The following is a 27,657-nucleotide window of genomic DNA, read 5'->3' on the forward strand; positions in this document are numbered from 1 at the left end:
CCATGCTGCCTGCTTCCAGTCATCATCTTCTTCATGTGTCCAGAGATGTGCTCCAAGAAGACTCTCTCCATGATTTTTCCAGGGACTGAGGTGAAGCCAACCTGGATCTAGTTCCCCTTTTCACCTTTTTTGAAGCTAGGGTGCAACATTTGCTTTCTTCCTGTCATGGGACACCTCTCCCTGTCTCCGTGACCTCTCAAAGGTGATAGGGAGTGATCTTGAAAGGATAATGGCCAGTTCTCTCAGAACCTTTGGATGCAGCCCAGCAGGGTCCATGGGCATGCATAGGATGATTTATTTCAAGTAATCCCTGTCCTGATTCTCATCCGCTGCAAGTTGTTTTCCTCTGTAAACCCTTTCACTAAGCAGAGAGGCCTGAGAAACCTTGGTGAAGGCTGGAGAAAAGAAGGCATGGAGTATCTCTGCCTTATCTGTGTCTGCTGTTACTAAATCACCCACCCTATTCAGTAGTGAGCCCACACTGTCCTTGTTCAGCATTTTGCTATGAATGTATTGGTAGAAGCTCTTTTTGCTGCTTTTGATGCCCCTTCCACTCTTGGTGAGCTTCGGCTTTTCTGACACCATCCCTGCCTGGCCAAGCAATGTTTTTAAATTCCCATACCTGGTCTCTGCATCTTCATACTATATATTACTTTTTAATGTCTCTATACCATAAGTTCCCTGCTCTGTCATGCAGATTTTCTGATAAGTTTGTTAGTCTTCCTGTATATTGGGAAGGACTGCTCCTGCACTTGTAGGATGCTGTCTGAAAGACTCGCCAGCATCCCTAGACACCTTTACTTTTCAGAACTGCCATAGGATCACACCCAGCAGTTTCCTGGTTAAGTTGAAGTCTGCTGATCTGAAGTCTGGGCTCTGTACTCCCCTATCTTATCCTAGATATCAAGAAGTAGAGTCCAGCACTGTTTTCCAGTTATTTGTTACTTTCAACATTAAATATCTTTATCTTATTTCTAGTTCTAATTTTTTGTTTTCCTTATTTTAGCTACTGGATCATGTAATGATTTTATTTAGGTAAGGAAATAAGTTTTCCATCAGTGGAAGAAACTAATGTATTAGACTATCAAATCACTTCTTGATTTTTAGTTGTTGAATTCACCCTTATCTCAGCTGCAAGGCACTACCATTAAAAAGCAGCTGTACTAACAGGTGACTCATACAAGCAGGTGGAAATTATCTGAGATGTAGGAAACTTTCCCTGAAGCAGATATAATCAAGTATTAGAGCAGAGAGAGTGTTTAGAGAACTGCTACTGATGTAGTCAGGAAAAAAAAAAAAAAGCTTAGGTTTCTATGTTGTTATTGTTTGAGTTAACAATAAAAGTCAAAACTCAGGGAGTAAGTAAGTTTTGACTCTGTAGAGCATCTGTTGACTAATCAAAGCAGGTATTCTAGACTCTACCTTCCAACTGTTCTTTAGATTGAATGTTTACAGTCAATAAAAAGGATTATATTTTTTTTTACATTCTGAGAGTTCGTTCAGTATTTAACTTGCTGCTTTTTGCATTCTAAACAGATAAAAGAAATTAACCTATTCTGACTATACATTGGGAATTTATTATTAACTGGTAGGTTTGAGCTTTTTAATTTTTTTTCTTAGATTTCATTTCTGCAGCAGGTAAGAGCTGAAGTGAGATAGGATGTGGAAATTGATGCAGTGTGAGAAGAATCTCAAGTGCTTCTTATTTCTTGAGAATATGTAGGCGTATATGTAGAAGCTTTAAAAAAAGATGGTGTGCGAGAAGATCACATTTCTGATCGTCTGTTTGATTCTGATTCTTCAACTGCTGCTTTCAGGTAAAATTCCATGTCTGTGAAAAGCTTCCTTGACCTTAATAAGCACTTGGATAGTGAACTTACAGAGCTTGGGACTAGAGCCTCGTATTTTCTGAGTAGTCAATTTATGGAACAAAGGAAATATGCATTAGTTTTGTTTTATAGCTTCAAGAATTATGGTAAGGAGAGACTGATGCTCACATCATGTGACAGCCTGATTGTTAATTGTCTTTCTGGAAGTTTCTTCTGTAGAGCTGAGATTTCCAAAGTCTATGGTAAAATGGTAGCACGGAGACAACCCAGTAATTTCTATGGAGAAAGGCTTCTTGGTAGCGCTTTTTGTATTGTGTGACATGTATTTATCCAAACTGTGAAACTGAGATCTGAAGAGGGTTTTTCCTGTTTGTTTCTTTGCTTTCAGGAAAAGTTGAGAAAATGCTACAAATAATATCAGTAGTTTGTGGTTTGAAGTGAACAGTCCTTGTGTGGGAGTGAGAAAATAAAAATTGCCATGTGGAAAAAGTGATGGTATAGTGTGGCTGGCCTAGTGCTTGTGGAAAGACTTAAATGACCTCCTGTCTAGCCATCTACCAGTATTTGCTGAGCCTTTTTGTGCCCTTATAATCTATATGCCTTAAAGCGATGGTACTATCTGTGCACTTAGTGTCTTCTCACTGATGTATCCCTGACTAGAAGGAAAGTCAGTGAAGTGTCCCAGAAATGCTGGCTTCTTTCTGTTGATGCGGTCACGAGATGCTCCATGCACTCTGGCACGGCACAGCGTGGTGCCGTGGTTCGCTCTCTCTGTGTGCGGCCCCTGGCTGTGATCCCACAGGACCGAATGGAGGGGCAGCAGCGCTAGCACCCCACCTCGGTTGCAGAAGCTCAGAGAGGGTTTCATTCTTGGGGTACTAAGACAAATGCAAAGCCTTTGCCTCTGCTATAGCGGGGTGAGCCATCCTGCTCCTGCCTGCCGTGGCACTACAGCCGCACTCTGCCCCTTGCACTGGGGTGAGGAACCATGCTCTGATCTCACCTATGGTTCCCCGGGTTTTGGCTAGCGAGGCAAAGCACCTGGCGTGAGGGCCTCAGTTTCTGCAGCTAACTGTTTGTCTGAAAAACAGGTTTTTGTCCTGCAGTTGACTGTAGGACAGAGTAGGCTTCGGAGAGTCCAGCCCTGAGACTTGTGTCCATCAGGCAGTGCAAAGAGTGAGCTGGCCTCTGAAGGTGCCCATTGCTTTGACATCCCAGGTGGTAGAGGGACTCTGGGGCTATTAGCCACCAGCAAAAGCACTGATGGTAGTTCTGTTTTATTCTTATGTATTCTGTACAAAACTGTCCTCTGTATGTGGAGAAGTGTATGTGAAACGATTCACTCTTTTTGTTAGTCTGTTGTGACATCTGTGTATATAAAGCCAAAATCTTTCTCTCTCAATTAAAACATTGTTAATTGCTGGCTCAGCCAAATTAAGCGAGTGGAAAGGATATATATTATAAAGTGTGCAGGGAAAAATGCTCAGAAATAATAGATAAGACTCTGATTGATGTAGAAATGTATAGAAAATAACTTCATTCAATTGTATGGGGAATTTTGTCAGGCAGAAATTTCTCTTATCGTAATAGGGAGTGAAATTGCAGTTCTTTAGAAATCTGACATGGAAGATTTGCAGATTTGTTTGGAAACTGCATAATTTAACTGGATCCCTTAATTGTTTTCATAAATCTGAAGAGTTATTTTTGGACTACCTAGCCCAGATAAAATAAGTAAGACCTCACGCAACCCTCTTATGTGCCTCAAGTGGTACTCAGACATCTTGGTCTGTGATCTGTAAAGATGTTCTTGGATCTGTGAAACTTATGGTGTCTAATTTTGCCCAGTAAAGTTTTCTCAGCATTTACAGTTCTGTGACTGCATTTCCGCACAAGGCCTGCCACCTTGGCAGTTGGCTTATTGCCTACATGTTTGGCAAATAATATTTTATTCAGTGTCAAATGTACCTCAAGAAGTAAAGACCAGATCCTGGGACCTGCACCAGCTCAGATATATTGCAGAGCTGTGCAATTAGGTCTGCCGCACTTGTTTGTTCTCCAGCTTTATGCAACTCGTCCATGCAGGGTCCTGCTGCCACATGAGGGTGAGAGGGTCCTCCCCATCTCAGTCTGGCCAGTACTAGAGCAATCTCTTGGGAGATCTGGTTCAGGCTGTAAGCATGCTGAAGGTGACATAAGAGCCATGTTTCACGCTTTGGCTTTTGCTATAACCCTTTCTGTATTGGTTCCTAATCTAGAGGAAAGGGACTTGAGGGAGGTAATCAGCCCTACACAAAAGAAGGGCTCCCAACTAAGAGTGAAGATGAAAGTGGATAAACATGGACTCTGTGGCAACTAGCTTTTCTTTAAAAAAAAAATAAATAGAGATGGCAACATTGTCCTCTTCTCCAGACTTGTTTATAGAAGAGAAGTATTAACCAGTCTTCTGTGTGGAAGATGACTTTGGGCTATTAACTGCAGTCTTGGTTTCACCTACACGCACACACACAAAATAAAAAAAAAATATTGGACACGTCTCTTGCTTGGTATTTCCTACTGGCTAGCTCAGGAAGGATCATGTGAATCCCATTCCAAGGTGCTTAACTTCACCATATGTTACACAGACAGCCCACGTGCCAGACAGAGCATGCAAATTATGTTCCAATAAACTTCAGTGCTTTGTTGCCTTTATGATTAAAAAGTAAGATCTACAAACTGTGAAAGATGGACTAAAGACATCAAAACCAAATGCTTCAATGTTGTGTAGGTTGTTGGTGTTGGGTTTTTTTGGGTTTTTTTTTTTTTTTTGGAAAGAGATGTAGGTGACATTGATATTCTATGGAAAAATATGTTGATTTCTTTCAGTTGGCAATTTTAAACCAACTCTTCCAGTGCCTGGAAGTAGATAGGTGACACTGATATGCAGAAGTATATTTGTGAAGCAATTTCAACAAGGAGATAGAAATGGAATTGTATCAGGCTCAGCACAGGCTGGCATTCCCACACCACTTGTCATCAGGAGCATCCACTCAGGCTTTTGATGTCTCCAATGTTTATTCAATGCACTTGACACTTTTAAATCTAGTTTAGTGTAATTTTGCTTTTGATGGGGTCTTTTAACATATGCAGCAACAGACTGAGGGAGGACAATTTCAAAATAAAAGATGTTCACTCATCAAAGCTGCTATAGTATTCAGAAGTGGTACAGTGGTACTCTAGTTCCTAATACAAATCATTTGTGCACAGTACACAAAAGGAGATTTCCAAAGACTACTGATCAGTGCACTGATGCACTGCATGCGGTAGCTGCAGACTGAAACACTGCTTAGAAAACATGGGGTTCTCTTAAAAAGATCAGAAGCTGGATTCATAAAAAACAGATGTTTTGCCTCAGTCAAAGGAAAAATCTTCAACAGTTGAAGTATATAAAGTTCCCAATATTTGGTCAGAACAGGACCAATTGGTTTCTTGTTCTACCCAAATAAATGGACTGAATTCTGTGAAATATGTCATGGGCTGACATGAGCATTTTCACTCCCTTTTGATGAAAACAAAAGTTAGTATGGAGCCCCAGGGCCAAGGATCCCTTGGCTGTCTGCTGAAGCACTGCCTGGCTGTGCTACGTGGCAAAGGCGTGCTGATAACTGCAGGCATGAAGGCAGGCAGGGGAGCTGCTTCTCAGGACAGTGGGAAGTGGTTGTCAGCAAGCTCTGCCTCTGACTGTTGATATCCTGTCCGAAATATGGGGTATTACTGGGATTGCTGAAATGGGAAAAAATGAGTGGTGGCACTTTTTGAGCTTATTGAAAGCTCCTCACACCCTCTTCTTTCAGCATCCTGCTGAGCTGCTGAAGTAGGGTGTTCATGGTGGGGCCAGACTTACAGGATCAAGCTAACTGAGGAGGACTTTTAAGAACCTTCAAAAGGACTTATATATCATCTGTATTTCGACTTAGAGATATTGGAGAGTCACAGCTAGGGAGGAAATCTCCACTGCACTAGCCAGGAAGGCTAAGGCTAGCACTCAAACAAGGCTGTATGGTGGTGATAACAGTAAACTGATTTATACTTAAATTGCAATGAATAAAAATAGGGAAAAGGAGAATTTGCAGAAATGATGTGAAATGCTCATCCAATATATGCTTTTTTCCTACATTAAATATTGCTTTTGCTGACTTTCTGGATGTGTTCCCAATGCAGTCAGAGAGCAAAAATGCCTATTATGGGGAAGGAAGCCTTACTCAGTAGACAAGAGTGAGGAGTGACCCTGTCCAGGGTTATTTCACAGAAGAGGCATTCCCCTTTGCCCTTTGTGCTGGGCCAAGTAGAAACACTGAAGATCTCTGAACCATAGGCTGCCAAAGGGGAGAAGCAGAGCTGGAACTGAGAATCCTAAATCAGCTCTTTAGAAAATAATCACTGTTCACTCTTCTTTTTCACTTCAAGTTGTGGTTGAGAAGAGAGGAGAGAATGAGAAGAGGTAGGGAAACCAGGTGTGAAGGAAAAGGGATATGTGGGAAGAAGAAGAAGATGCTCACATAGAGGAAAGAGAGAAAACATCAAGAAGATAGCAGGAGGAAACTATAAGTTGTTGAAATGTCTAAGGAAAGAAAGTAAGTATGAGTTATAGGAAGACAGGGGAAAAATGTCAGGGAAAAGTATCTCTCTATATATATGAAATAGAGAACACTTCAATAAGAAATAGCATTGGACTATTTTTAGAAAGCTTTCCCCAATATTCTAATTCTCTCCATTAAATGGAGACGCTAAGAATATACTGCTATACAGGTGGGAAACCTCTGCAAGATATCTCTGTTCAAGTGATCTTATTGCCTTCAGGCTGTGCTTTTCTTAAGGCTCATCTTGTTTAACTTGAGTCAGTAACAATACCAGGTTAGAAAAAAAATTTGGGTAGCCTTCTCAGTGAGGAAGTATAAACCACCAACCACTACATCAGAAAGGAAAGAGAAAGGGCTGAACGCATGGAATATGTGTGTGCATATGTGTATATATTTTATACATACATAAAAATATTTTTATATAGAAATAGAATAATTTCTTTTGTGACTCCTGACTTTCAGGGCAATCTTACTCCTTTTTTGAAACTTTACTCATGACTGCTGGCAGGGTCAAAACAAGTGATGGAGGAGTTCAGACTTTGAGGATCTCTCTGATACGCCTGACCATGGACACAGTGTCCTTGTGTTGTTGTATTGGATTTCCATGGCAAGGTTTTGGTAGCAGGGGGGCTACAGTGGTGGCTTCTGTGAGAAGCTGCTAGAAGCTTCTCCTATGTCCAATAGAGCCAATGCCAGCCGGCTCCAAGACGGACCTGCCGCTGGCCAAACCTGAGCCCATCAGCCACGGTGGTAGCACCTCTGGGATAACAGAGTTAAGAAGGGGAAAAAACTGCTGCACAACTGCAGCCAGAGAGAGGAGTGACAATACTTGAGAGAAACAGCCCTGCCGACACTAAGGTCAGTGCAGAAAGAGGGGCAGGAGATGCTCCAGGCCCCGGAGCAGAGATTTCCCTGCAGCCCATGGAGAAGACCTCGGTGAGGCAGGCTGTCCTTCTGCAGCCCATGGAGTCTGATGGTGGAGGAGATATCCATCCTGCAGCCTGTGGAGGACCCCACGCTGGAGCAGGTGGAGACACCTGAAGGAGGCTGTGGCCCCGTGGGAAGCCCAGGCTGGAGCAAGCTCCTGGCAGGACCTGTGGCCCCGTGGAGAGAGGAGCCCACGCCAGAGCAGGTTTGCTGGCAGGACTTGTGACCACATGGGGGACCCACACTGGAGCAGTTTGCTCCTGAAGGTCTGCACCCCGTGGGAGAGACCCACGCTGGAGCAGTTCGTGAAGGACTGTAGCCTGTGGGAAGGACTCATGTTGGAGAAGTTTGCAGAGGACTGTCTCCCGTGAGAGGGACCCCACGCTGGAGTGGGGCAAGAGTGTGAGGAGTCCTCCCCCTGAGGAGGAAGGAGCGGCAGAAACACCGCGTGATGAACTGACTGTAACCCCCATTCCCCGTCCCCCTGTGCTGCTGCAGGAGGGAGGTGGAGAATCTGGGAGTGAAGTTGAGCCTGGGAAGATGGGAGGGGTGGGGGGAGGTGTTTTAACATTTGGTTTTATTTCTCATTCCTCTACTCTCTTTTGCTTAGTAATAAATAAGATGAATTCCCTTTCTAAGTTCAGTCTGTTTTGCTCATGATGATAATTAGAGAATGATCTCTCCCTGTCCTTATCTCGACCCAGGAGCCTTTCGTTGTATTTTCTCTCCCGTGTCCAGCTCAGGAGGGCAGGGACACAGCGGCTTTGGGGAGCACCCGGCCTCCAGCCAGGGTCAACCCACCACAGCTGGTCTGTCTGTGTGCGCTGAGTACGCTGTACTTATCCTATCTGAATGACAAAATTTATGAAATGCAGGTATTTGTGAAAGCTGATTGTTTTCCTTTCTGTTTGGTACCATGTATTATTACAGGTATTTTATGCAGTCTATTTAAAGTGCTACTTTTTCCCTCTTAAGTTCTAATTTTCAGTGTTCTTTGGTCTTACTATCCAGTTAGAAAGACCCCTGAGCACTGTTTGTGCTGTTCTTTTTGGCTGTGGAGCAGTCTCCACAGCACCATGTGCTTCATGCAGGCCCCAAAAACTGTCTGCAAAATGCCTTGGTGGAAATGGTGGGTACTAAGTTGCTGCCTGTGTTTGGACATACAGGTTTTTTGGTGGAGGGAGAGGACAAGGTGTACTTTTGTACTTTGTACAACGTATTTTTGAGCCCATATTATGAGGCTTCTTTTTTCTAGGCTGAGATCATGATAGTCTTTCTTGTGAAAAATCCCCAAATGGTAGCTAATGCGCTTATATCTGCTTTTTTTATGTTGCAAGGCTGAGATTTTCAAAAGGTCCAAGTAAGATTAGCCCATTGGCAGCCAGGTTGTACTTTGGAGGATTCCAGATTCTGATGCTGTTAGACACAAGGAAACAAAACACTAGTTTATTAATTTTATTTTAAATGACTTTGATCATATAATTAATTTATGTAATCCCCCCCCTCCCCCCCCCCCCGGTGAATCCTTAATTTCCAATGCACCTGTCCAGCTCATGGATTTTAAATATTTATATTTTCACAACTTTCCAAAATTCTGTAGAAGCTGTTGCAGAAAGTTTTCAAACCAGTGGCAACATAGTCCTACTTTGTATATACACCACTGTGCTCTCACTTGGGTTGCCTGGATTTTCATCTCTCTGCTTGCCATGATGCTTTTTGTGAGATAATCCATGGATTGATGTAGTGAAAAACCATAGCGCTTAAATCAGAAATCAGAATGGAAATCTGGTAATGATGGAAAAGAAGAAACATATGGTGTTCAGGAACCATGCAGAGGAGGATGCCTTTTTTCCACAGCAACCCTACTATTTTTAAAATAAAGTACATTTTGAATAGAAAGGAAGATTTGGATATCAGTCCCATAGGCCTTATAGCTTAATTCATAGATAACTTCCAATCTTTTGATTGGAAATATTTTGCATTTTTCTTCAACTTTTCTACCAGTAGCAACTGGACTTAGCATCTCACTGTGGTAATACAGGAAACACTTCACTTTTTGGAAAAGGCTTGGGACCAGAGTCTTGTAACGTTAAAGGTTAAAAACTCAAGCTAAAATTGTTTAACTGCCAAAGCAGATTGTTTTAAGAAATGGAGAAAAATAATCTGAACTCACAAAAAAGGGACACCTCTTGTTTTTCTTCTTCCAAGTCTGTAATATATGAATTTAAAATGATGCTTTATAATCCCGTATGATTATATGGTTATGCTGCAGAAGGGATCCTCAGCTATGGTGAATCATAGGGATTCCCTTAATGCACTTAGGTAGGAGGCATTCAAGTCATTAGCGTGGGGCAGACAGATTACAGGAAAGCTGGGCTTTCTGGGGCCATAGCCAAAGTGTAGGCAGCATGCCCTAGAACACATGAAAGCACCCGCTAAAGCACTGGGCATATGTGTCTGGCCAGCTGACCCCTTTTATGTATCTTCACGTTGTCCATGACGGTGGAGAGAGCTGTGAACAATACAAAATTTGCTTTCCCTCCTCATGATATTTTTCAGTTACCTGTATCTCATGACGTTAAGCTGGCAGCGTGGGTAGCAAAAAGATAGTACTACTGCTCAGCCAATGGCGTAAGCCGAACTGGCCTCACAGCATTAAAAAGTGAATGCGAAGATCAGAATTAGCCATTAAGCAGAGCACCCGTTTTACATCCTGCAGAGAGCACCCTTTTCTTCCATAGTGATGGTCTCTGTAATTGGAAAAATTCCTGAGGACACCCGCGTGTCCCCACGGGTGAGTCTCTGAAGTTACCTGCTGTGCTCTCTATGATGCTAATTAGTAAATGAATGTAAAGGGAACATGATTTGGACAGAGGAATACTTTATGAGCTACTAGCTAAATTTTATTACTACTGAATAATAGTAAAAAGTTGGCTTTGTTAGTTCAGACCAAAAGTAATCTACATCTTTGTATATTTTTCTCAAACTCATCACAAGAGATTACAGTTCCAGACACTGACATGACAAGCTCTAATGAGAAAAGTAGGGCTGAAAGCTTTGAAATATCAGAGTTCACACTGTGCTCGGCAAAGATTGACACAAGTCTAACATATTGATATACATAATTAAGTGTGGGTTTCCCCAACAAGTTGAAAAGGAATTTTAATAGTTTAAGAAGTCCCTAAAGCTATCTGACCATCCTCGGCTTCTCGTTTGATCTGATGATTGGAGAACGTAAGAAACTGTGAAGTAAGAGCTAACAGCCATTCCCAAGCTCAAGGTCCCCCCCACCCCCCTCCTTGTGATTTTATCTCAGTATGAATATTACTCATTTGATCTGCTGCTCCTGCAGTTTATCATTCAGAGCATGGACCTCAGCCGGGTTTAAAATATTTAGAAAGAGGCTGCCTACAGATGGTGGATAATTTAACATGCAACTGCTTAACGTAGTTGGTTTTCAGAGAGGCAAACTCCAGGATGTAAAATGAGGTGGAAATACCAGTACAGAGCTCCCTTACTGAGAAAATGCCATTGTTAAACATTTATCAATAGACTCTCTTGCACAGAACATTGATGACAGTTCAAGCTGTCCTTAGATGGATTCTCATCCTCCTGGAGTTACACAGCAATGCACAGTGTGACAAGATGTGCTTCAGCTGTAAAAATGTTCGTAATGCATAAATATCCTTTTAAGATTTTTGCCCTAAAGTGCATCACACAGCACAGAGACCCATACTTTCAGAGTGGTGAATTTGTTTTGTTGATGCTGCATCTATTATGGGATTTGAGATTGTGATATCACAACATCGTTATTGTTATTATTTTTATTTATTATTATTTTCTTCTATAGTATCCCTTGTGTGTAATTAAAAGTATGGCTTCCAATAGATCCCTGACCTACTTCAACCCACTGGAAGGAAACAACTTCTCAAGTTCGAACCCCTTATATTGTACACATTCCTCCTTTGTTGCATCCAGTTCTACCAGAGCAGCACAGCAGGTCACAAATTGAAATACACTTGCTGTAGCATATCTGGTTAGACTTTATGAAAGATATTTTCTGGCTGGTGGGGATAGAATGCAATGCAATGGCATGTTAATATTTTTTTTGTCCTATAATCTGATACTGTCCAATTACATGTATAACTATAAGAAATTACTTTCTCTAGGGTAATTCAGTTTATTCAGAATACCGTAGCTGCTAGTCCGTTTGACCACCAGAGATAACCTCAGAAATAGGTGTGATAGATAATTACTGTGTTTGTAGTTGAGGAAAAAAAAGAGAAAAACAGTAATAAAAGAGGATTTGCATATTTGATTTTATCCCCGTATTTCCACTGGGCTAGCGATTGCATCTGCCTCTGTAATTTTTCACATACCAGACCAACATATGATGGTTGCAGAAATAATTTTGTTGGCAACAAACCATACTGCATTGATTCTCAGCTATGTCCTTTTCTCAAGAAAAGATCAGTGCAGGTCATTGAAGATATATTCTACTCAGGAATATGTCTTCAGAAGGTAACTGATGGCAATAGAAGTGAAGTAAAGCCAGTGAAAGAGTAATAGGAAGTGAAAAGAAAGAGTAAAATAATTTACCCATCCCGGCTCAGAAACATTTAGGTGTGATGGATCACTTCTGTCCCAGTGTTTGGGGGGAAAAAATAGCAATAGCTATGTTGCATTTTATCACAACGATTGTATCTTTGCACAAACCCCATACAAACATATAAGGAACTTTCAAAAGATTTGAAACTATCTTATCGTTAACTCCTTGTCATTCAGTGTATGAATTGCAAGCACCCTTGACAGGAACTGTTATGATATTTACTGCAAATAGAATGACTTGGAATAATTCAAATGGATTTAAAAAAAAATCCTGCCTTCCAAGTGAAATCAGCTAATGGCAGCTTTCCGATTATACTTTTGTTCTTTTCCTTTCCAAAGCTTTTAAATTCTACTAAATTTTTTTGAACTAAATGCATTTTAAATTGTATTCATCTAGGTGAAAAGCCTACCTGTTTTTTCCTGCTTTTGCTCTAACTGATATGAACATATTTTTTTTGGGGGGGTGGAAATAAATTCCTGAACAAGATGCATTGCTGGACATATGATAAATACTGTGGTTGAGCATCCTTAATATACAGAGAGAGCATCAAGTGTATATGTGTAAATAAATATAGTTCAGAATTACACATTTATAAATATCAGTGATTACATATATACATCTACTGGGAAAATGTATTGTCACAAATCGCTCCTCCTCATGGTAAAATCCATGGAAAGAGGCTAAATCAAAAAACTTTCTGTGCTGAAACTTTTCCACAACATCAGCCCCAGCAGAGGTGGTTTGTAGCTGGTGGATTTAGGAAGGTATTTGGCCAGTTGGCAAGCTGCTCTGAGCATTGAAAGGGGCATCTCACATCTCCAGTGGCGTTACTGAGTCTTCATGTGTGTTGTGTAAAAGGGTATGAGGCTGGTGCATGGCTGAGGGAGGCCCTCCCGTTGAGTCATGAGCTTCAGAAAGGACCCCCTTGCTTTCTAAACTCCTCCTCAGAGAGGAGCCTAGGGGCTGCTAGGCCCAGTCTTAGTCCCAGACTTGGTCAATGGTTCGTGTCTAAAGAATTATGCATGTAGCCACATGTCAGAGTCAATGTTTGTCTCCTCAGAGCCCCCAAAAGGACTTTCACTTAGACAGTTTTGCAAAGTTTATTAAAGCAACAGATATAAAGAGTTCAGAATTTCCATTGATAAATGCACTTACTGCAATAGCGCTAATATATGATTATAATGCTAGTAAAATGCTGTCCTGGGTATTCTTCACCAAAAGGTGAAGTCACAGTGCTTACTAAAAAGGCATCCTTATCTTGGGTGGAGGAGAAGGAGCACAGCCCATTGAGTGCCTCTTCCAGGTTTTCAATCTCTTTTCTCCCCCTGGGCTACTTTCCTCAATATCTTTTATACCCTAACCTTAGCTGTTCCCCTTCCTGGGGTGACATTTAACGTGATTTGGGTGACGAGTCGGAGCAGTATAGTCATGTATGTTTAGCATGTGCTTCTTTTAGCTCATTATCATACTTAAGTGTGTCAACTTTAATATTCTTTCGTGGATATGAGGACAGGCTGAGAGAGTTGAGATTGTTTAGCTTGGAGAAAAGGCGGCTCCAGGGAGATCTAATTGCGGCTTACCAGTACCTGAAGGGGCCTACAGGAAAGATGGTGAGGGACTGTTTATCAGGGAGTGTAGTGACAGGACAAGGGGTAATGGGTTCAAGCTGAAGGAGGGTCGATTTAGATTAGATGTTAGAAAGAAATTCTTTACTGTTAGAGTTGGTGAGGCACTGGAACAGGTTGCCCAGAGAGGTTGTGGATGCCCCCTGCCTGGAAGTGTTTAAGACCAGGTTGGATGGGGCTTTGGGCAACGTGGTCTAATGGAGGGTGTCCCTGCCCACAGCAGCAGGGTTGGAACTAGATGATCTTTGAGATCCCTTCCAACCCAAACCATTCTATGATTCTATGATAATAAAGCAAAAGGTCTCACTCCGGACACCGTGGCCTTCAAGATTCTGTGTAGAAATGGTTTATCTATTTATTCTGCATTCTTTAGCCAAAACAGGACCATTTTGCCACCGTAAGACTCCCTCCTTTGGTTCTCATGCCAACCTTGTGGATCTCCATCCACAATATTTGCATAAGAGTTAAGAAGACACCAGTGTTTTTAACCTCTTGAGTGCAATTCCCACAGTGTGTTATATCTTCCCAAGATGATTTTATGTCGGTTAATTCTGAAAATGAATGAAATGAGGTCCCTAATAATGACATGGGTGACCTATTGAGTTTTTGTTATAGATGGAAAGGTGACATTGCAGAAGGAAGTTGATCGTTAGCTGTGCACAGATGTCTTGATAGTCATGTATAGCCAAATTGAGCAGAATTGTGAGATTCAGCAAAAGACATGTAGCTGTTTGCGGTATTGTTCTACATAGTGTATATAAAGCTTGAATTAATCTCCCATGCTCCCTTTCTAGTCAGTCAGTGGAGAGAAATGGGCAGTTCTTACAGTTAGTAACAAAAAAGATTTTTAATCTTGTTTGGTATAGTGTAAGATGCTATTATGCCTCATCAGACTCTTTGGAATCTTGAATGTCTACCCTGAATGACTTCTGCATTACTGTACTGCTGGCTGACATGTTTTTCAGAAATGAAAGCAGGCTAAGATGATGCGCTGGCTGATGGCAATTTACAAATGTCACTAATAGCTAAAATATGGTGACCTCAGCTCTCATCCAGCAACTGTTCAATATCTAGGCCCTGAGGATTCGTTTCACCACTGTGAGTTTTTTATAGTCACAAAGAACTCTTTCTTGCTGTACAGAAAAGGGAATAAAAATCTTGAAAAGACAAGGCCATTAATGATTAATGATAGACATTTAAAATTCAAAAATATCACCAAGTTGAAAATGTATTTCCACAGTCAAATTTTATTTCAAGCACTTTTACTCCTTTGCAAGCTTTATTAGTTGGTGATAAAATGCCATTTGATATTGAGCAATCACTAACCTAAAGTTTATTGACTTCAATTTGTTAGCTACAATTATTACTATTTTTAATATGCTGTTGCTCATGTTCCTCAAAAAAAAATGACTGCTCAGTGATGAGAGAATGGGAAAGGGAAATAAAATGCTGCTAGATATGTTAAAGTTAGTAGTGATAGGACTGAGTGGGTAGTGAAACTGAAGATGCGAGTGATTTAAGCCCATTACGCTGGGTGACTGTACAGCACAGTTACTGCTGTAGCTCATAATCAGTAATGTTCAAAATTACTGGTGATTCCTTTCTACAGGTCTTTTTTCTTACGAGCTTAGCTCATTTCGCTGTCTGCTACTCTGCTCCGAAACCATGCTTTCAGCTGAAAGGCTGTATAAAGGAAGATGGCATTTGAAATGGCCAGCTGATACTTTACATTGACAAATGCAGCATGCAAATAGATTTGAAAGCTCAATAAAAAAAGGTTCCAGTGAAACTCTGTCCAAAACTTGGACGGCATGTCATTGAAGAGAAGGCATACTAAGCGCTGCCTACTGTGTTGAAGATGTTTTACTGGAAGGGCAAACCTAGGTCACATAGTTTCCTCTACCGTCCTCAGTACAACACCTCTATGTTTTTGGGTTTGGGTCCCAGCACTGGACCAACCAAACAGATCCAGGGTAGTGCTTCCCTCTGAATAGTCCTGGGTTTGGGAGTGGTGGGTGGCTTTTATTTTCAGTGTATGGGGGACTGACAGTGGTTTACCACTTGGCTGAAATAAATGAAAAGTTACATTAGCTACCTTTGGCGTTTGTGAAGTTGTCCACACCTTCTCCATCAGGGAGTAGAAGTCTGTTCTGTAGTAATGCTTGGTGGATATCTTGTACAGATGTTCCTCCTTTGACATACTGCCACAGTCAAACTTTGTGGATAGTTAGTTCTGAAACTAACTGCTCCATCTTCTGTAATCCTCTGGGAAGGGAAGATCTTTAGGGACAGATTTTAAGTCGTCTCGGAGATGTATACAAAAAGATCCAGAAAAGACAGAGACTATTCTTGACTGCTGATTTGAGCTTGAATGTATCTTGAAGGCTTAGTCTGTCTGCTTAGTTCTCAGCAATTTCTTGGTTTTTTTCTTTTCTTTTTTTTTTCTTTTTTTTTTTTTTGTTCCAAATGGTTTTATTTTTTTTAAGCATGCAGAATCATTTTCCAGTGCTAGTGATTGGATAGTAGAATGAGATGAAGCCACCACTGACTTAGATGAAAGGATTGAAGGATTGCTGGTAGTTTCAGCAGTAGTTCAGTATGCACCAGGATTAAGACCAATACATAACTAAAAATGGATATTGTTTCAAAGCACCATGCTATAAATGTTCTTTTTTTTTCCCCCAAAAAACATTTAATAGATACCTCAAGCTTAAAAAAAATAAAATAAAATAAGGCTTCTATGAATTCCTCTGTATAATAATTCCAAAGAGTTCAAGTCTGTCACCCACTAGAAGTCAAGAGTTTATCAGCATATTGTAGGTTAATGGGAGGCAGCAGCCAAACCATAGTGTAGGAAAGAATAGAAAAAATATATATCAATGAGCATTGAAACATGAATGCTTTTAGCCATCGTCAGTGAATGTGACAGCTGTTGTGTGACAACTGATTCAAATGTAGTTATAGAATTCATTTTTTTCATTTTTTTCCCCCAAAGAAAATGAAGTATTCTATTAACAGTGCCACATAGCACTTAAATACAATGTAAATGTTACACATATTGTATTTAATTTTGATAATTTAGATTGAGAAATCTTGAATGAGAAATATAAAACCTCTTTACAGGTCTCTCTCAAAATGCAAATTTATGTCTCAAGAGAGTGGAACTTAAAGTATAAATACAGTCCGTATTTAGGGAGTTTTAAAAACACATATTACTGAGTTGATAGAGCATAACAGTTCCCTTGCTTAGGCAGCATTATGCTCTGTCTTGCAAAATGTACTTGGGGACATGTAAAATGGTTTATTAAACCTACACTCCATAACTAGAGCAGTTACATTTTAATGTATATATTTTTCATTCATGGATTATTGAACCACTAAATCCTAACAATTTGTCCTCATGCCAAAGAATTTCTTTGAGTGTTGTTTCAAGTCTTTTCAGTAACTGTTGAAACATACCCCAAATCCTCAAATTTTAAAGCTATTTTTCAGTGCCCCCCTGTATACAAATGTACATTTAAAAGCAGGCAAGGAAGGAAGTTTCTGTTTACTTTCACATAAAATGCTTTCACAGAAAGAAATCCATGTGGTATTTCTGGGTGGGAGATCTGCAGTTTTAGGGAGAAAGTTCTTTAATATAAAGTATTGTCTATAACCATGAGGTATGTATACAAGGAGAAATAAGGAAAAGAACTACATATTCTTTTGCATGAACCATTTTTCTCAAAACTTAAGGATGGCTTGCTATTTAGACAATGTCTTTCTCCCTACTTTTACATGGCATATTGTTCTCCCATGCTAGTGAAAAGTTGGCAAAAGTTATAAAACAGTGGTCATTTAAGCCTAGTAGGTGTGCTAAATGATTTCAGGGTATTGGGTTTGGACTGTATTTACCTTCTGTTTTCTTCCACTGTTACTAGAAATAACTTTATGGAAGAAGCTGAACTATAAAGAGTTGAAAAGTAGGAAAGTAGCATCTCTTTTCTGCATTTTCCAAGGCCCCAAATAAGTGATATTCATAGTACATAAAATATCTCTATTGATCTGAAGCATCTCATTGCTGTGTTGTACCGATGGCTCTCCTACAACCACATTTCTAGGATTTGTTATTCATCTCACACCTAAAGAGAAACAGGAACTGAGAAAGTTAATGGATATAACTCTGCAGTCTAGACGTCAAGATTTTCAATGACGAAGTATCCATCTGAAAGTTGTCTTACTGGTGTTGATTTGATGAACACTATTGATGAAATAACTTTCAGCAAAGAAACAACACCATAGTATTTGTGAAATGGCACGCCGAGGAGCAAAATGAGTAAAATCACAGAGGTTATCTTTGTGGTTTTTTTTTTTTTTTTCCCATCTGGAAGAAGATGACTGGTTTAGAGAGTAATAGAGCAAATTTAGAAAGGGAATGATATGTGCTCTAAATGTGCATAATTGTGTTATTACAAGCCAAAATCGCTTGTCTGTAAAGAGATAAAGATATTTCAAACATTTTCTGAAAGAAAGGGAATCTATACAAGCAAGTTTTTTAAGGACAATTTATCATTTATTTTTACTTGGTTGATTCCAGTGTGAGGAATACTGACTTCCATGAGATATAACCTTTTGCTTACTTTTTCTGGGATCCTCCCTTTCCTTTTTTCCTGTTCTCTCTGGTTGTTATTATTACAATATTTCAGATTATTTATTCTGAGGCGTTTCCATGAGTAGAAAATTTCTTAAATAAGAATATAGCCAAGATACATAAGAGTTTATTTTGTTTACTTCTGACTGAGAAATTATTTTGCCATCCCTTAGGCTATAAACTGTTTTTTCAGGCTGTAAGAGTCTATGCTGTCTTTGCAGGTATGGTTAATGACAAGACTCCTTGAATCCCTTGTATTTGCCTCAAATCCCTTTTTCAGTCTGTGTTGATGAGGAAGCACTGTACAAGACCTAAGGGTTGCACTGAAACCTTCTACTGTAGCATCTAATGCGACAGTGAGCATTTACCAGATCACCTGTTATTTGGGACTGCTAAATTCGGTTCTCAAGAGAATCAATTCAGGAACTCTGTTCAGATTGCTTTCTTGAAGATTATTTTATGTTTTGTAAGATGTGAATTAAGCACCTGCTGTTAACATAGATTACAAATGCAATGCAATATTTGGAGTATCTTCATTTCAAGCTAGTGACTATTTACCATTTTAAATAAGAAAATCATTCCCCTTTTAAGTTATCATAAATGTTAATTAAACTTTCTTGCACCAAAATACTCTTCAGAAAAATTGAACATTGCTTACAGACAACTTCTATACATTGCCAAATCATCTATTTGAGATAAGAGTTAATAGAAAGATCACCCTAGATTTTTTTTTACTTATGAAAATAGTAATTTATTTTAAAAATGTATTTTAGTTATTTACTGGGTTTATTTTTTTGTTTTGTTTCTACAAAGAATATTGTGGTGGTTTCTAGAAAGATTTCCATCCTTGTAATTTTTCTCCTCTATATGTATATTGTATACAGATTTTTTTTTTGGTATTTTTTCATCAGATAGCTTTTGGTATTAACTACATAATCTCCATATTCTTAAATCACACACAAAACCATATTAAAACTGGAAAATGAAAAATCTATGACAGCGAAAGTTTGAAAAATAGGAATATAATGAAAAAGCACACCTGCATGTACATAAATAAACAAAACAATGAAATGGAAATAATCTACATTTTACTCGCCAAATTAAAATGTAACATTTTTAAGAATCACAGTCATCAAAACTGACCTTTTCGCCTTCTTTAGTAATAGTAAGAATTCCTCCTTTTTTGTTTTCTTTTTTTTTCTTCACCTGTTCCTATCAGAGCCAGGATCAAAAAAGAAGTTGTTACACTTACATGTCAAGAATCATGACATCTGGAGAAAAGCAGAATGCATTATTTCTTGGTGAGAGTATTATACAATAAGACTTGACTGACGTTTTACAAAATCTGAGATGCTTTCTGATCAGTTGATTTAATTAAAACAAGATATTCGGTTCTGCGCAATGCTTGTGCGTAATCTATTTTAAGCCTTTCAAACGTACAAGTATGTAGTGTAAAATGGTATTAGATTGGCTTGAATGACTTGTCATTCTAATTGCAGATACCTCAAATCAGCTATGCATCTACAGCTCCAGAACTGAGTGATAACACCAGGTATGACTTCTTCTCTCGTGTGGTCCCACCGGACTCCTACCAAGCACAGGCCATGGTTGACATCGTGACGGCCCTTGGGTGGAACTACGTGTCGACGCTGGCTTCCGAAGGCAACTACGGAGAGAGCGGCGTGGAGGCGTTCACCCAGATCTCCAGAGAAATCGGTGAGTGTATGTTTATCAGGTTTTATATTTATAGCTGCTGTGTTACAGAGCATCGCTGAACTCTGCCTAGGTCTATGCAGTGAGATCAGAACACCTGCAGGCGTGTTAGCTGGGCTCAAGTGGAGGGGTTTATGGATGATTTTGCTGTGCGCACGTCTACCAAGGTGACAGTTCTGGCAGTAATTTAAGAAGAGCTCCTGAGAGAGGCAAAAAAAGATATGTTTCTTGCCCCTTTTCAAAATGGGGAGCTCCTTGGTGAGTTAGGGCCAAAAACCACCAGCTGAATTATAGCTGGATTTGAGGAGATGCAATTGATTTAGCTTAGGAAAATTGTAATCCAATGAGACCTCATTCTCCATGTTCCAGCACTGATAAATCTAGGGTTTTTAATTTTGATGAATTTGAAAACCAACAAAAAATCTGTGAAGTACAAAGACATACCCTTGTTGTTTTTCCTTCAGGATGAAATGTGCTATATAAATACAGGCATTATTATAGGAAGTATATTTAAGTCCCTTTGATATTTTTTTTCACCCTTCTATAGTTATTTCTGGCCTGAAAAAATGGCTGTTTCTCAGGAGAAGTAGGTTTTGGACACCAAGGAATAAGATGATGAGTAGCAGGTGGTTTGAAAGAGGACAGAATTGGTTGTTCACTAAACACAGTGTTAAATAACCCAAAACAATATCCTTTAAAATTAAAAATGGCAAACAGTCTTCCTCTCCTTCCTCAGAAAGCCTGGATTAATCTACTAGATTTGACTTTCAGGGCATGTACATATGAACTCTGGTTCTTTCAAGTCAGCTTGGGTGAGAAAATATGACGATATCTTCCATTTTCAATAATTGCACGTAAATATAGAGACCATCTCAGTCATATAGGAAGGTGCATGTGTGTCTCAGGTACTTATGCTTGAACCATAAAGATTACTGATAATTCACAACAATTTGGCAGTAAGACAAATTTGTCAGTGATTCATGCCATTAGGGAACTGGTGTGTATAATATGCTCGATCGGTTAACTAAGAAATATTCTGTTTCTAGTTTCTAATCAATGCTGTCAGATCCTAGATGTCTTCATGGGAGTGCCAAAGCTGACTACAATACAATGGAGTGATCTGGAGTTAGCAAAGGCATGGATTATTCTTCCACAGTTCATATCTAAAGGAGACGGTTTATTTATTGTGTCAAATACAGCAGTGAATATATCGGCTGCCCCAGACATTCACTGAGTAGCTCATTGGCTGAAAATCACTTTTTCTTGAAACCATCTGTAGCCCAGCTAGTTCTGCCAACTCATGAAAATAGACAAACTGCTCAGGACTTTTTTTACTGTTTCCAATTTCCAGAAAGATGAGAGTTCTTCAGACAGGTGCAAGAACAACTGTGATGCCATTATAATCATAGTGACTTGAGCTTGTGTCAGTTGGATCTTGATCGATCCTAGAATAAAAAAAAAAGACCATTGTAATTTGATAAAAAATTAATATGAATAGGATTAATTAAATAAATATTATTAATAGGATTGTGAATCCAAAGCAATTAAAATCAGGAATGGCTGTTCTAAACATTAAAAGATCTGAGTAATACAAGAAGCATAAAAAGTGGTGATTTGTGGGTTGTTTTTTTTTTCCTTTCCTTGTTTTTTTCCCCTTATGACTTGTGTTGTCTGCTAGAGCAGTTGATTTTGGTAACCTCTGTGCTCATAGAAACTTACCAATTATTAGGGGTACAAGGGACTTGAATGGTTGTGAAGAAGGAAAGCAGAGGAGAGGCAGGACAGAAAAGTAATTTTTAATTCCTGGAAAAAATATTGAAATAATCAATCAGGTAAATCATATGTAAATACAGGGACATAATCAATATCCAGTGCAGAACTGTCAAGAACAAATAGTATCAAAGCCATCTAATAATGTTCTTTGACAGGATAACGGCTTTATAGCTGAAGAAGAAACAGCTGATGTCATGTCTCTTGAATTTAGTAGTTTTACCTCAACTGTGGCCTACAGTATTCTCCTGAGCAAATTTTGGGAGTTGTGATCTAGGTGAAAATATCATAGGCTGGATACAGACCTATTTAGAAAACTTTGCTCAGAGTGTAATTAGCAATGGTTTCTATTTAAAAGGAAGAATGTGTTATGTAGTATTTGGCAGGTGTTTATGCTGGATCGAGTACTTTCATGTTTAGTCCAGATGGACTCGGAATGAAGGATTTGCTTGTAAAATCCAGAGGTGCCTTCAAGCTGGGAAGGACTAGCAGTGTGTTGGAAGAGATTCTGAGAGTCCAAAGCTGAAGATATGGTCTGAAAAAATAGGATGCAATTTAATACACAAATACAAGGCATTGTGCTTCAGTAAGAAGGATCTGTACAATGAGGCATACAGGAAGAGCGATCTAGAAAATACTATCTCAGAAAATGATCTGAGCATGATAGTAAATTATCACCTGCCTATATTCCTCATATTTTACTGGAACATACAGATGGGCATACCATCTGTAAAATAATTTGAATAATCCTCCAATTTGCCTGGCAGTTGTGAAACCACATTTTGACTCTCAACTCACAAAATGTGAGAGACTCCACAAGTGAAAACAAAGACAATCAGCAATCTTGAAAAGGTGGTTTGTGAGGAGCGACTGAGCAAGGTGGTTAGTTAGCCTGAAGAAAAGTTGAATAAGGAGGGAAGGTGATGAAAAATATTATTTTCAAATAGACAAATGGCTTTTTACAGAAAGGTAGAGGACCACTTGTTCATCCAAATACCATGTATGTGAACAGAAGTAATGGAATTAATCTCTAGCATGATTCCATTTAGATTTGGAGAAAGCCCCTTTTAATGGCTAAGACATTAAAGCATTAGACCAGCTTGCTTGGGGACATTTTGGAGCCTCTGTAGCTGAGGATCTGGGAGAATGCATTACACGAACACCTGCTCAGGGATTACATAAGTGTACTTAGTTCTTCCTTGGGGCTGGGAGGTGGATCAGTGATTTCTTAATGTCCCTTCCAGCCTGATTCTATTATCCACTGTCCTCAGACTTTTCACCTGAACCATAGGGCTGGAAACACTTTTAAAATGGAAAATTGGAACAGCATCTAATTATGAGGTCTGAGGCTATAGAGTCTAGGTAGGTTTATAAAAAACATCACATAGTATAAGACTGCACACAAACCAACAAAACTTACCAGCTTTACGTTAATGAACTATGTGTTAAGAGAACGTAATCAGGACATTGCTCCCCCTGTGCTGCTGGCATACAAATGCATAGGACAGCTCAACTCCTTCCTGAGTACTTTACATCCTGTTTAAGCTAAGTGACCAACAACTGGAAGCAAAAATGAATGTGAAGATAAGCATAATGGACAGCAATACATTTGAGGAAAGGATGTGAAAGAAGTTGATATATTCATTTCTGAAAAAAAGTTCAGTGCCTGAGAAGACATGTGAGATAGCAGTTCTGAAAATATAAATAGGAAAGCTTGTTTTTTTTGTTTTGTTTTTCATTTTTTTTTAACGTTTTCTACAGTCAGTTAAGAATTAAAAAAGGGTAGGGTTTTAAATAATTTTAAAATAGAGATGAATTTCATGTACTTATAATTTCAAATATTTATTTGTTCTGAGCTTGACTCTTTGCCTCTAATTTCCAGTTTGATTGGCCCTCTGTTCAACTTCGATTTCTTGATCAATAACAGAAACAGAAAGGAACAAGCTCCCAAATGAAATGTGGAATACTGAAAAGGTCAAAGTGGTGCCACCCTGACATGTCATAGAATATATTACATATCAAAATCTGCTCTCATTTTAATGACAAAGATCCTGTCTGGGACAAAGCATAGCTGGAAATTAAATATTTTACATGACAATGATTGTAAGGAGAATAAGGAATGGTACTTATTCCAATGCATCCTTCCATGCATTATTGTTTGAAGACAATTAAATTTATAGTATTTTCTACTCCCATTACAAAGTTAATCAATGATATCACTATAATTTTGGCATCATGATCAAATCATTTTGGTACATTGGCCAAAGGAATTAATTCCTACAAAACGATAATGCTTAAGAGTTTAAGCGTGAAACTGAGAGAAACTTGACACACCAAAAGAAACTAAAAAGGGGAAAAGAAGGAAGCACATTTTACCAAGTCCTCTTTAAACTGTCATGCTGAATATTGCTTTTCTATTTACTTTGCTGTTAATGATGTTTGACAAAATAAATGTTGGAAAGTCTCGAATCAGACTTTCTTTTAATGGTTCATTCCCTCTGCTATTAGATCCAAAGGAATTTACCATGGGAAAAGAGAAAATCATGGGATCCTTTTTACCTTTTTACAGAATACAAAAACATTTGGTTCAGGAAAAATCTCTTTGGGGTCAGAATACTTGCTCAGTTAGTGCAATGTTTATAATGGAAAAGGTACCAAATCCACAAATAATATCTGAAATGCTACGTGACAGATTTTATCCCCACTAGTGGTCAACGAAGAATTGAACACAAGCGCTGATGGGTATTGGCAATGAAAAGCTTATGAAACTATCAGAAGAGGAGGTAAAACCAATAAAGGCAGGGAACTGTGGCTGATCATTAAGGATAGCTGAGGAACTTCAGCATTGCTTGCCCCTTTTTGCTTGTAAGTTGATTTTGTCTGTCTTGCCAGAGGTATACAGAAGACAGCAAAGAGGATTTAGGACCAGATCTTTGGCTGAGCCAAAATGACAGAGCTTTGTAGCAGCTTTACCCCAGAAGAGAATGGTGTACTTATCAGTGTATACCTTTAAATGCTAGGAACAGGGTTTTGTAGTTTTACCTACTCCCTTTGTCCTGGTATGTTGCAGTGAATAGCATTTTTCTGAGAAGAGACTGCAGTTACTTCATGATCCTTCATAATATTTTACCATTACAGTCACGTTGATAACTATATACCTAATTGTAATGAATACATATACTGAATGAATGCTACAGTAGCTTTATTTAAATTGTTTCAGACTTCAACACAGCTAGCTATGATTTGCTTACATAGAGAATGGTCTGTGACATTCCTTTGACATAGTTCTCAGGTCGCCTTTGTCTCTTGTCAGTTTGTTTGTGTGTCTACAGTTGTGCATTGTATCTCAGCTTTTCTCTAAATTATTGGATTACTTTTTACCTTTAATATTTTTTGGACTTCTGAAGCTTTGAATGGATAAAGTGAAATTTTAGTGGGAAGTGGGGAGGGTAGATGGAGTAGGAAAATAAAACTTATGGGTGCGTAACCTTTCTTCTCCGCTTAGATTATTCACTGATAATTTAGAAATAAATAAGACGGATTGCTGTTAAGATTAATTCACATTTCCTTTAGTAATCTTTGTATATCTTTGATATTAAGATAAAGCTTTTTATATCTCCTTAAGTAAGCCGATGAGTAGACTTTCTTTTTTTTGTCACCCCCCCAAGATGTTATTTAATAGAAGATTAAAAAAAAGCTTGCAACATGAAGACTGAAGAAATACAATACATGAAATGTAACCTTTTCCCCAGAGATATTTCTGGTGTAAAGACTGTTTTCAAGCTTAGCAAATTTATTTTCACAACTAATAATATTCTGACGTCCCCTCACAAAGGGGAAACAATTTAATTAAATTTTAAGTTTTACTTTTATATTTGTGCAGCTGAACTCTATTGATAACACTGTATTTCAAGTTGCAAGCTGTAATTAATAATAACACTATATAATTGGCTACAGGAGCTTCAAAGTAATGTTTGAAAAATTACAAAATCAGATGGTAGGTGTATTAATATTGCAAAAGCTTGCAAATTATTCCAACAGTTTTTAATATTTGTACCAATTAGTACCTGATAAAGAACAGTGTAATTTCAGGGGATTTATAATGAAGGACCATTTTAATTTCTCTTAGTGGTGCTAATCAATATGATATTCTTCATCTTTAATTATATGTGTTTTTTTTTCTTAATAGTTGTAGGGAGGTATTTCGGAGCAGTAAGCATACAGTGGTACTTTCCTGGTATGCTCTCTGACCCTCCAGTGGTTGTTGGAAGGGGGACTTCTTTATCTCTAATAGCTCTTGAGGGGTTTCTTCTTCAGTGGATTAGTGGAGATGCTTTTTAAACCTCCTGTAGAAAGCTCACTAGCTACAGTGGAAAAAAAAAAAAAAAGGTCAGAAAGCTTCTGTAGAACTGGTTTTTGTACCTGCCACAAAGAGCGTATACCATACAGTGGCCTGTATAGACAAAAGTTATATAGCCAACCTTGCTTCCTTAACCAGCATGGCACAGATGCACTGATAAACTTGAAAGAGCTGTATTCTGTTCAGATTTCTTATTCCTCTGGCCAATTCAAGCAATAATCTCTCTCATAGGGGAGCTTTTAAGATAGTATGACAAACAATGCCAGAAACAGTCACAAAGAAGCCTAAGTAATTTACAGACAATATCATTTTTTCATGGATTGACTAAGCAACGTTGTCACGTATTTGAAACCACCCTTATACTTTAATAATTCTGGAGTGAACTAAGTAGTTATAAGAGTTGCCAAGGGGGGTCCCAAGGAAGCTTTAGTCTGGAGCTAGGGATAGATACCATCCCTATGCTGCATGGGATATGCTTGTATGCTAAACACTTCCTCTTGTTCCCCTGCTTGTACAAATTATTTTTATTCCAAAGGAAACGATTTGCAAATTGATTCTAGAAAGAAGTCCTGGGCAAGAAATAGGGACTTCTGTGTGTGCTTGAAACTGAAAGAAGTTGGTGAATACTTCCCTGAATCTCACGGGCTTTAGCAAAGGATTAGATGCACAGGATGGTTGTCTCTGAGGCTGCCAACAAGGCTCGGAGTAGGAAGAACTCATGCTTCCCGGTTTTGCCCACTGGTATTTATTGTCTCATGCCAGCTGGGGTGTGAACTGTGGCCAAGACTGTGTTCGTTAGCTATTTGGTAACTATACCATACAAAAATAGCTTGATACCAAATCTCTTCTGAGTCTGTAGCTGATTTCATTTTGCTTATAGCAGTCAGCTCTTGGAGAGCTGAAACAAATAAGGTCCTCAGAGCAAGGACCAGTATATTTCCATGGTGATGCCTAAAACCTCTGAAAAATCAATGTTAGAAGCTCATTATAATATGGAGGACCTCTGCACCTTTGTGTGTAGATTCACATATTTAACTTACTTCTCTAAGTACTATAGAAGTCATTTGACTGTATGACTTTTTTCTTTTACTTACCAGATACTTGCATTGGTTGTGAGCACAAATTCAAAGGATATTAAAAATGTCCAGGAAACAAAGTTTTATTTCAGCAGTGCTTTTAGTGCAATGGCTTGTTTGTAGAACCTTTTAACTTAGTCATGATACCTAGTTCAAGATTTTTAAATGTAAAAATATGACAAAATTATAAATGTGTTGATGCTAATTTTAAGAAAGTAATATTATTAGATTAAAAGCATACTTTTGTTGAAATATAGTGTGTGATTTTCATAATGAATATGCATTTTCATGAAGTGGTTTTTCAAATGCGGAGCTCTTTGCAGCAGTGGTTGGGGATTACAAGTTTCAGTGTCTATAAAATGAAGTCAGTAGTTTAAGGGAAACCATTTCAAATAAGATGTAAGGTGTACTTTTTAATATTAAATGTGAATAAGCATTTAAAAATACTAAAGGATACTGGTATATTTATTTGAGGCTTAAATCAATAAGAGAAATCTTTATA

At 38.7% G+C, this 27,657-nt stretch overlaps 1 protein-coding gene across 3 annotated transcripts in view; it reads left to right on the plus strand.

The window, feature by feature from the left end:
• The window catches only part of GRM8 (glutamate metabotropic receptor 8), a 360,387-nt gene that overhangs the window by 50,256 nt on the left and 282,474 nt on the right, over positions 1 to 27,657 (plus strand). For all 3 annotated transcript variants that reach the window (XM_075742925.1, XM_075742922.1, XM_075742930.1), the window contains exon 3: positions 19,736 to 19,952. In XM_075742925.1, coding sequence (XP_075599040.1) covers positions 19,736 to 19,952 — 217 coding nt within the window. The remainder of the gene's footprint in view (positions 1 to 19,735; positions 19,953 to 27,657) is intronic.

Source organism: Balearica regulorum, chromosome 1, assembly GCF_011004875.1.
Source record: "Balearica regulorum gibbericeps isolate bBalReg1 chromosome 1, bBalReg1.pri, whole genome shotgun sequence".
NCBI classification, from domain to species: domain Eukaryota; kingdom Metazoa; phylum Chordata; class Aves; order Gruiformes; family Gruidae; genus Balearica; species Balearica regulorum.